Source organism: Lactuca saligna, chromosome 9 (assembly GCF_052625555.1).
Source record: "Lactuca saligna cultivar CGN05327 chromosome 9, ASM5262555v1, whole genome shotgun sequence".
Classification (NCBI taxonomy): Eukaryota; Viridiplantae; Streptophyta; class Magnoliopsida; order Asterales; family Asteraceae; genus Lactuca; species Lactuca saligna.
Window position 1 is genome coordinate 195,502,682 of NC_136425.1, and position 11,534 is coordinate 195,514,215.

Consider the following 11,534-nt stretch of genomic DNA (forward strand, 5'->3'; position numbering starts at 1 on the left):
AGCCTTAAATTTTTATTTTTTCTGGTCAAACAAAAATATTGTGAAAAGGTAAATCACATATACCCATACTAAAAAGATAACGTTGAGCCTCGCATCCTTACTGCTAACAAAAGCATGAAAGAACGGAAAGACCATTAAAAAAAAAAAAAAAAAAAGACTTATTAATTTAATTGATCCTTGAGAGGGGCTTACTGCCAAGCAACTCAAGGGACAAAGGCCAAGGCAAGATACTATAAAAATGTTTTTTTTATAAATTGTCGAATTCAACAATTTAACCTTACAATAAGAACAATTTGTATGGAACTAAGGAAGGAGCACTCATAATGGCTTATGAAGGGTGGGATCCATAGCTGAAAGCTCTGCATACATGTTTGATATTTCCTTTGCAAAGTACGCCTTTGCCTGTGGTCTCTTCACCTGAAACAAATCAACAATTTCACTCCTTTTAAGCAACCACCTTCTTACAATTTCTTACTAATAATAGCAACCTATTTACTCAAAACCCATAATATTTAAAAAAAAAAAATCAAATATGTTGGTATTATTTGGTTAAAGAAGTAGGTAGGTTGCTATTATTATTTGAGAACAATAGAGGTAGGTCAGGTGGGTACCTTGAACGTGGGGGTAAGAAGGCCATTTTCCACACTAAATGGTTCAGCCACTAAGGTAACAGCTTTTGCAAACTCAAAACCTCTCAGCTGAAATAAAAATAAAAAGATGTAAAAAATTAGTGTTTGTTGAAGAAAATATAAAAATTAAAGTAAAAGTGGTTGTCATATTTAAAAAAATCACCTGAGCTTCCCTTGCTACAACATCCATCTCAGCCAAAACAGCTGCTTTTGCCCTTGGATCATTGCATAGTTGTCCCAAATCATTATACTACACACACACACACACACACCCCATAAAACCTTATTTAATGAAAAATAATAATAATAATAACATATGAATAGTGATGATGGACTGGATGTGCATAAATGACAATTTTACCCTTCTGTTCACAAGTGACTGACAAACGACTGTTTGTTTATTTGAGAACTGTTTAGAAATGATGCTGAATAACAATTGACCGTTTATGTCAATAAATGACCATTTTATCCTTTTTTTTTTTTGTAGGAAATTACCATTTTACCCTTCTGTTTATAATTGACGCTGAATTTTAAAAAAAATGTCGGTAAATGACCATTTTACCCTTCTATTTACTGACTGTGTGAGTAAATGACCGTTTTACCCTTCTATTTATAGAGTAAATGACCGTTTTACCCTTATGTTTAAAAGTGTAGTGAATAACACAAATGAGAGAGTTTACTCGAGAACAGTTAAGAAGTGATGCTGAATAATATGTGTGAAATTGACAATTTAAGAGTAAATGACCATTCTAGCCTTGTTAGAGTACCTTTATGCCCTGAGATGCAGCCCAATCCTTCATTACATCCGGATCAACCGAGATGATAGCCACCAAAGATGAGTTGAAGCTATCACCTAATCACACAAAAACAGTCAGCAGATTATATTTATTTATTTAGATTAATACTATATGTTTGATTAATAAAGCAAAATGGTGTTCATTAATATTATTAGCAAAATCAGTGTCCTTAGTCCTTACCATATATGAAACTCTGGCTAATAAACCTACACTTGGCATATACATTTTCAATTTTATCAGGTGCTATATACTCCCCTTGTGCCAGCTTAAATATGTTCTTTTTCCTGTGTCACAAATCAAAGAATATTTATTCTTATTTGTTATAAAATAAAATAAAAAAGACCAAAATGCCCCTGGAGTTTCTCAACAAACACATACCTGTCAATAATCTTAAGGCGTCCTCCGGGTAACCACAATCCAATGTCCCCTGTGTGAAGCCAGCCTTCATCATCGATTACTTCTCTTCTGCTCAATTATGTAAAAAGATCATATCAGTTGAATCAACAGATTTTTTTTTTTTTTTAAAAAAAAAGAAATTATGTTAGTGACAGACGTCTGGACTTCATCTTTGTAGTAGCCTTGAAAGATGATGGGCCCACGAACACAGATTTCTCCACGAGGATGAGGCTGATCATCAGAGGTGTAATTCATCTCAGGTACATCATCAAGTTTTATCTCTGAAAAAAGAAACATAATGTTAGGACACAATCACACAGCAGATTCTGATTAATAGTTTGTTTATACAAAATCAGTTAAACGAATAGAATTCTTCTTTTATCAGGTAAATGATATTTTAAGAGTATTTGAAACAACGATGACATGCTCATATGATAATGTGGAAATTCAAAAAACTGAATTGTGTCATTTTCTTCAAGGTTTAAAAGATTAACTGTATCAGAAAAAGAACCAATAAGGCTGATTTCTCTAAAACCCTTAATTATGGAAAACAATAGCCATTCGAATTTAAACATGAAACCATGCATGACATGTTTTAAGTGCTAAAAGTAATTATAAAAACTCTTATCTTTAAACATACAATGTTGCAATAGAAAGAAATGAAAGTAAGATGTAAAAAATAAATAAAAGTACATTGCTATTTCTTGCATTTAAACCTTCCTAAAAAAAGAAAAAAATAAACTCACCACATGCAGGATTAGGAGATCCAACATGACCAGACAAGTTATCACCATCATCCATGATTGTTATGACACTGCAGCTTTCCGTCATACCATACCCTTCAATAACCGAACACCCAAAGCATCTGCACAAAACAAAAGACGTAAATGCCCTCATTTCCCAACATCAAAAGAGTGTGTTTACTTACTTTACTTTACTATTCTATAAGTAGAGTATATGATGATTAACTTACACCCTTAAAAAGTCCATGATATCAGGAGATAAAGGCGAAGCACCTGAGCCCATGAAACGGACACGTCCTCCAATTTTTGCTTTTATTTTATTGAATACCAATCTGTCCCAAATTGGTGATGGCTTTCGACCTACAACAGACACATACAACAATTAGCAAAAGACGTAAATACCCTCCACATCCTTATTATTGAAAACATCCCTACTAAGCTTGTCCAGTCTTGTCCCATGTAACAAACGAAGCCTAATGAACAAGATCTAACAAAAACTTTCAATATGCGTACAAACAAGGGCATACCCATCATTATCGCCTGTTTCTTAGAATTGTATGCAGCAGTAAATAGTCTGTGCTTTAAAACCCCAGAAGTGTTTACAGCATTCATGATCCTACACAAAAACAGACCCAGAAATGTTAGAATTTTTTTTTTTAATTAAAAAAGTTTATTTAGATTTTAAAAATGGCTCTACCCAGCATATATTCTATTGTAGAGACGAGGTACACTACAGAAAAGTGTTGGTCTTAGAACTGCCAAGTCATCCATCAATTTCAAATTGTCCTGCACAAAACAGAAACTAATATCAGACAAACCGTTCTTTTTGTGTCTGTTTATTGTGGTCCCACAAAATTCTCTTGCAATTTTGGTCCTTATATTGATCTATCTTAACAATTTTGGTCCTTGTTCCAAGTAAAATGACTACTCTACCACCCTTATTTGAATTTTTTATAAAACAATTTTTTTAAAAAAAATCAGAAAAGGTTAATATAGCCATTTCACTTGGAACATGGATCAAAACTGCAAGAGAAGTTACTGGGACCAAAATTGCAAAAAACAGCTATACAAAGGAACCAAAAATGTAATTTACTCTAATCCCTATTACCAGTTTGACCTGCAACCAGGCATCTTAAATTCAATGCTTCTTTGAGATATATTAATTTATTGATTATGTGAGAAAAAAAATAGTACTTTCCAATTGAATTCTAATAATTAAAGCAAGCTACATGTATAATTGTAAATAGTACATACCCCTTGGTAAAAACCAACAGCAACACCACAGTATGACAACATAATTTGGTTAGCTCTCTCATAGATGTGTGCCAGTGGAAGATAAGATATGTAACTGTCCATTCAAAATAAAGCATAATATTTAACACAAAGTATGAGCATAATCAATAAATTTGGGAATAAAAGAGAAGGCCTAAAAATGCAAGAAATAGCAACATAATTTCATTCATTTGTTTAGTATAGCATCTTACTTTGATTTCTTTTGATTACAATTACACATTCTACTTTGAAAAATCTAATAGAGTATAACAGTGAAAATTGCTATAACTGGGTGGATTTTTCAATTTTGTAAAACGAAGAAATGGAAGTGGGATGCTATAATATGTAATAAATAAATTTATAAAAGTATGTTGCTATTTCATGCATTTAAACCTAAAAGAGAAACACACATGTCTGTGGAGTTGAATTTAATTGACAAGCTCATAGCTGCAACACTTGCAATCAAGTTCCCATGTGTCAGAACCACACCCTACACACATCAAATACATAAATTTAATATGTATACATTTTATAAATTTATAAATATTTGAAGTAAAAATTGAGATGCTTAATGCTACCTTTGGTGTTCCAGTAGTACCACTTGTGTAGCATATGGTTGCAATGTCTTCAGACTTTGGAGGGCAAAAAGGTTTAAGATTATTATGACCCTACAAGATTATTAATTATTAGGAGAAATTTATATTATAAAGGTGCACATCAAATTGATGCTTAGTGATTTCCTTCTTTTTCAATTGAAATTAGAATTTTTTTTAACTTCCTAAAATACCAAGTTGATAAAACAATTAAGAGTCCTTAATTCAACCAACCTGACTGAAGAGTTTTGAATAAGATACAAGTTTCACACCGGATGTTTCCGGAAGAGAGGGAAGGTGTTCTTCTACCCCTCCTACTACCTGAAAAATGGATATCACAACAAGAAAAGAATTTCATAATAAATCAAGCAACATCATTTCTGTATAAATTCTTTGTGGCTAAAAAGAGGTTTGAGAACATACCACTATTACACGTACACTACTAATCTCAGATAAGAAGCTCAACAACTGCAAGTTGAGAAAAGATTGTAAGCCTCGATTCTATAAGAATATTTTTTTTATTCAAATAACTTTTTTTTATTTTAAAATGACTTACGATGTTCAATGTATTTGGCACACAAAAAACTGCCTGTACATCAGCATGATTTATGATGTACTTAACAGCATCAGGACCTGAAAATCAAGTATTAGGAACACACTAGAGATCTTGCATCCTATGAAAAACTTATGACACCACACTTACACACCAAGTGTGTCATATAAAGGCACAGAAACATATGAATATGCTGAACATGCATGATCTGCAACCATCCACTCTGGTCTATTTATCAAATAAAGTCCAATGCATGCTCCCTGCTCCAAAACAACCCAAATCAGATGGCTGTTAGAGAAATTTTCACTTTCTTTTATGGTTAAATGCAAGAAATAACAACATACTTTCATCCATTTGTTGATTATAGCACCCTACTTTCATTTATTCTTATTCAGAACAATGTATTTTGAAGATTCTACCAAACTGTATCAATGACATCCAAATAATAAAGCAATTTGCATTTCAAAGTATAATGTCTTAATAAGAAAATGGGTAGTAGATTTTGTGAAGTATAATTAATGTCTTGATAAGAAAAAGACTGAAAGTAGAACGTTGTAATAGAAAGAGATGATAGTGGGATGCTATAATACACATATAAATGAAAGTAAGAAGCTATTTCTTGCATTTAAGTAACATACTTGAGCAAAGCATGTTAGAGGAGATGGAGAAAAAAAAACAGAAAACTGAACTCACTTTTGATAATCCATAATACTGCAGGCCAGATCCTATTGCAGAACGAGCAGTGGCTGTTTCTCCATATGTCATCCACTTGTACCTTAAGGTACAAGTCAGTCAAACATGTTAATATGTATGACTTAATGTGAAATTAGTCAACGCTGGTTAACATGGAATGGAACTTTGTTAAATTTTATAAGTAGACTTACTCGCCAACTGTTCCATCTACTCGTACACGTGAACCCAAGTACTTGTAATCTGGGTATGTATCAACTGCATATCTGAAAACATATTATCACTTGATGTGAAATTCGTTTCAAGATTACAAATAAGGTTAAGAATCAGTTATTAATTCTTCCTATATAACAACATTGTGATGAAAAATCTACACAATTATAGCAAACACAATCCAAATACAAAACAATTTTCACTGCTATTACTAAGATTTTTCAAAGTATAATGTCTTGTATGGGAAAGAAAAAAGTTGAAAGTACAATGCCTTAATAACAAGTATACTGAAAGCACAATGCTGATACAGGAAGTGTTGCTTATAGCATCATACTTTCATGTTTTTTCCTATTACGGCGTTGTAGTTTGAAAAATCTACCTAATTATAGCAATTCCACCGAAATACAAAGCAATTTTCACTGTTGTTATTGTGTAGATTTTCAAATTATAATGTCCTAATAAGAAGACAAATGAAAGTACAATGCTATAATTGGGTGGATTTTCAAAGTACAGTATCTTGATAAGAAATATACTGAATGTACAATGCTGTAATAGAAAGAAATAGAAGTAGGATGCTATAAAACACAGATAAATGAAAGTATGTTGCTATTTCATTCATTTGGCCATTTAATCTAAGTAAGTACTACTAGTAAAACATGAGAAACTATCATAAAGGGGCAACAAATTATCAAGAAGTGTTCTTAGTGAAGATGATTGAGAACTGAGATGCTCACACAAAACTGTCATGCAATGTTTCAATCTCAGGATGATCAGGAAATCTGGTAAGAAGCTTCAATGGAGAGCGTGCAGATCTGCCAGGATGAATCAGCTTTGTAAGAAGCCAGTTATACCAGCATAGAATAAATAAGATAAAACTATAAAACTGAAAGATTATTGACTGAAATAAAATATATCTATCCACCTGTATACATTCCATTTTCCTTCCTTCAATTTCTCTGGAAGAACAACACTGTATCTTTGATCTGCAGCATATATGAATGTGTGATTAAACATCATTTAGAAACCAATGTTTAGTGAGTCACTTTGTGTGTGGCACTTCAGATCAAGTGTCTACAGATAAATTTAGTAAAAAAATCGATGAAGTTCTTCATTGACTTGACCTAAAGTTCTTAATTTACTTAATAAACTGTTTCAAGACCACTTTGTACTACTTGCCTCAATAACTCAAGTCTTAAAGACTATATACCTATGTTTCCAATTTAACATGCTGCTTGCCTATATGATTTGACTTGCACAGTAGTTAATGTGAAAAATAAAATAGGCAAATGAGGGAAAAAGTGCTTGTATGCGGAAAGATAAAAGAAGGTTCTAGAATCAGATGTCTAATTAACATAGCAGAACAACAGAAAACTGTAACATAAAGATATCTAATTACATAATCAGAAGGTGAAAAAGAAGTGCTTGACGACATCATTTGACAACAACAGTAGTTAAGGTGAAAAAGAAAAAGTAGTAAAATACTCATATGACACTTGGAATACATACAACAGAATTGGATGATTACCATCGAAGAATTCTCCAGCAGTGCTATTGGTTTCAATCTGAGAGTTGGTATTGTCGGTCGACGTAATAAGATGACTGTGAATTGCAGTAAGGCGTCGACCAGCGATCGAATTTGAATCCTCCATTCAATAATCAGAAGCACGATCACACTGTCAATCAGTTGCAGGTAAAGATAAAACAGCAATTACAGAATCAATCTCCAGTTTTGGGGCAATTGGTGGTCGATATGAAAGCCTGAATCTGATATAGATATGCGTGTGTGTAAAGAAAAAGCGAAATAGAGCGATAAAACAAAGGAGGGCACGCAATTCAATGGTGAAGATGACAGAATAAATTATAATAATCGTGTGATAATTGAGGAGGATACTTATACACATACACATGTTGTTGATAGAGATGGAAAAGTGAAAATTGAATGGTATTTGGGGAATTGGATAAGGGTTAGGTTAAAAAAGAAATCAACGACCTCCTTCCATACTTGAAACGATCAGATCACAGGAATTGAATGACGAAGTGACGGCTACATTCAACGAGCCGTGTGGTTATGGTCATTGGCGGGTATCTATGCATAAGCACAAGGAAAATGACTTAAAAAAAGTAACACAGGCTTTCATAAAAAAATCATTATTTTTTTTAATCTAAAAATACAATTAAAATATATTTTTTTTATACAAAATATTAAGTATATATGTGTTCAAATAAAGCATTTTGTTAACCGGTTACCTCAAATAAACGGAAAAATAACTAAAAAATGTAATAAACTTTCCAAAATATTCAAAAATATCATTGTTTTTCAGTATAAAAAATATCACTGAAGTATATCATTTATATACAGAATACCAACGAAGTACATATTTTAGTATAAAAAATATCATTGAAATTTCCAAAATGTTGAAAAAAAAAATTATTGTTGTTGTTTTTTCAGAGCATCTTTTGTTAACTTCTTTGTTTCCGGATTATGTGGAACACGGTCATCGAAGATTATTCACCATCGTATCAGTTCGTACCAGTTGTGTACTCTCTTTCATTTCCTCACTCGATCATTTTTACAATCATAGAAAAACACATAACTAAGAATCTATTAATTAGGATGCAAGTCATTCAAGCGCTCTAACACATATGTTGTTCTCTTTACTTTGACTACAAATAATCATCGAATCAATTGCATGACGTTCAGTGTTCCTGGAAATTCATCTCTCATTGGTCCCAGAGAATTAAACACAACTCCTACTCTCTACATCCACATTTTAAGAATTCTCATGACATAATGTCACATTTGTTTCTCATTTGTGTATATCTTTGTGTTGCAACACCAATGAATGGTTCACCTTGATGTATAATATATGATCTATATAACATATATATGTTTTAGATTTGAGGCATATAATGAGATTGAGAATCAAGAATGTTTAACTAATGTTATTATCCACTTACTTCTCATGTTACCACAAGAACAATTAAGTGAGGGAATGAAAGAGACTGCACAACAGTTATGAACTGATATGATGATGCATGATTTTTGGTGACTGTGTTTTATATAATCTGACAACAACAAAGTTAACAAAAAGTGCAATATTTTTTGAACATTTTGAAATTTCGTTACGCTTTTAAGTCATTTTTCTATTTACCTCAAGTACCAGGTTACCACAAGGTTTTATTTGAACACATGTTTACTTCGTTGGTATTCTGTGTATAAATATATTTTTTGTACTAAAAAACAATAATGGTATTCTTTGAACATTTTAGAAACCAGGTAACTAATGGTTACTTACAATAATCAATTCAATGGTATTTTTATGTATTAAAAAATGGGTTTTTTTATATATTTTTGAAACTTTGTTACCTTTTAAGTTATTTTCCCTAAACATTATCACATTAAAGAGTATTATTAGATATACTTAGGTTGTGTTTGGCGCGTCACAACTAGCTGATAAACTAGCTTATTTTTCGAGTTTTTTTATGTTGTCATGTTTGGCAAGCCAAAAAATAGCTTATAAGCTAACTTTTTGAAAAACTACTTAGACTAGCTTTTTAAGAGTTTTTTTTAAATTTTCAAATATACCCCTTGATTAATTATGGAAACAAATACTCTTAAATGTTCTTTTACGTAATTTTATATATTTCAACTAGCTTTTCTGTTACTTTTACCATACGTTATTTTTTATCAGTTAGTTTTTCAATTATAAGTTAGTTTTTCAGCTAGTATGTCAAACATAGCTTTAATATTAGTGCGAAAATTTTACCTTCTTTGAAATTATTTGTTTTTACAAAAAAGGAAAAAAAAAAAAAGAATGTAATCATTCAAATTTAATGTAATTATTTTATTCTTAATTTATTAATATGTAAATTTATTATTATAACATTTTCACTCTTAGTTTTTTATAGTTTATTCATGTAGATTTTTTTATTGAGTCTTTAATACCATTGGAGTAGGTAGTTTTTTTACCACTCTATATTGAGTTGTCAATATATTTTATATAACTTGTACATATAAGCCCTTCTAATTTAATTATATTTCATTTATCTATTTAATATGAAATATTATTAATTTTTTTACCATAATTATACCTATTAAATATTTAATAACATCTCATTTATAAATAAAAAATTATGACAATAATTTAATATTTTCAATGTTTTACTTCTAATTTTGTAATTATAATATAATATTATTTATATTTTTTATATATAAATAATGAGCATATATATTTGTATTTATACGTTCTCATTAAAAAAATTATTTGTGTTTAAAAGTAGATATCTAAATGAAGGTGTTTTATAAAATATTCAGATAGGTGAGGGTATATTAAAAAAAAAAAAAAAAAAAAAAAAAAAAAACTATTTAAATAAGTTCAACCATTACAGTGCTTATTTACTTAGACATGGATGTAATAAAATGATGATATGTTAATTATTTTAAGTCATAATAAAATGTAACCATTAGAGATTTTTTTTTGAACCGACAAATATGTGACAACCCGAAATTTCCATTCTAAAGAAACCATATCAAGTCAATAGAAGTTAGAACAGTTACAGTGAAATTCCAGACTTTGGGTATAAGTTTGAGTATTTCAGGATTTACACTTAAGGAGATATCAGGAGAGTGGATGCACTAGGGTTTTGTGCAACTCTGTTATTCCAAAACTCTATGATATTAGAGTTCATTTCGTGAATAAAATATTTTCTACCAAAAATCCCAGGACTATATATAGAATTTTGAACCGTATTTATTCATTAGTTACATTTCCAACTAGAGAAAAGCCGAATTCTCTCTTACGGATCTTTGGACTTTTGTCCCAGAACGTGAGTCATTCTATCTAGTTGTATTATATAGCTTAGATTGTGCTTAATAACATCAAAATCATATCAAAACAACATGATTTGGGAGTTTACCGCCCAAGAACACCTTGGGGAGTAAACTCTTTTATAAGGGTCAAATGGTGCCTAGTCCCTTCTAGGGATGGCAAAAAAACTCGAACCCGACGGGGAAACCCGAAACCCGATCATTTCGGGTCGGGTAACGGGTCGTTATCGGTTTCGGGGCAGGGAGTGGGTTATCCTCGCCCCGACCCGCCCCGCCCCGATTTTATATATATATATATATATATATATATATATATATATATATATATATATATATATATATATATATATATGTTCAAAAAATTTTGCTGTTAATTGTACACGTTCAAATATAAAATACTTATCGTGGACAATTTTTTTAGTTATTAACAATCTGGTGTTAATGATCATTTTTATGTGTTTTGACGTATTAAACAAAACTTAAATCAAATAATTTTTTATATAACGTCCAGTTTATTTTGTTGAAGTGATGCATCATGTTTTTAATTTAAAAGAGTTGCTAGAACATGTATATTTTATAAGACATTAGGGTACCCTAAAAGAGAATAAAGATTTCGTTATCAGTTGTTGTAAACCCGATAAGATACCCGAAACCCGACGGGGAAACCCGAAACCCAATGGGGCGCCCCGATAAGATACCCGAAAGTTATCGGGGCGGGTTTGGGAATCCATGCCCCGCCCCGAACCCGCCCCATTGCCATTCCTAGTCCCTTCCTTAAGCAATGAAACTAGTTTGGAATGGTGCCCAAATGTATTTAAGG

General features: G+C 31.3%; 1 protein-coding gene across 1 annotated transcript; it reads right to left on the minus strand.

Annotated features, from left to right (window-relative positions):
• Positions 1–228: 228 nt before the first annotated feature.
• LOC145014756 (long chain acyl-CoA synthetase 7, peroxisomal-like) lies at positions 229–7,763 on the minus strand. Its single transcript, XM_078973195.1, has 23 exons — positions 7,412–7,763; positions 6,809–6,869; positions 6,621–6,698; positions 5,868–5,939; positions 5,677–5,758; positions 5,138–5,243; positions 4,987–5,063; positions 4,854–4,898; positions 4,665–4,751; positions 4,416–4,505; positions 4,248–4,327; positions 3,820–3,913; positions 3,263–3,351; positions 3,093–3,181; positions 2,796–2,925; positions 2,569–2,687; positions 1,980–2,103; positions 1,805–1,891; positions 1,607–1,710; positions 1,397–1,482; positions 793–879; positions 612–698; positions 229–417 (listed from the first exon to the last, which is right to left on the minus strand). Exons 1-23 carry the CDS (start codon positions 7,533–7,535, stop codon positions 319–321), a joined length of 2,097 nt encoding a protein of 698 aa, XP_078829321.1. The 5' UTR covers positions 7,536–7,763; the 3' UTR covers positions 229–318.
• Between the last annotated feature and the right edge of the window lie 3,771 nt (positions 7,764–11,534).

What these genes read in the sequence shown, in the direction of transcription:
- LOC145014756 (XM_078973195.1), bottom strand. Translation starts at nt 7,535, where the DNA reads ATGGAGGATTCAAATTCGATCGCTGGTCGACGCCTTACTGCAATTCAC. An exon ending in AGTATTATGGATTATCAAAA is followed by an intron (nt 5,244 to 5,676) that starts GTGAGTTCAGTT and finishes GTTTTGGAGCAG; the next exon opens with GGAGCATGCATTGGACTTTA. An exon ending in TTCTTACCCCCACGTTCAAG is followed by an intron (nt 418 to 611) that starts GTACCCACCTGA and finishes GATTTGTTTCAG; the next exon opens with GTGAAGAGACCACAGGCAAA.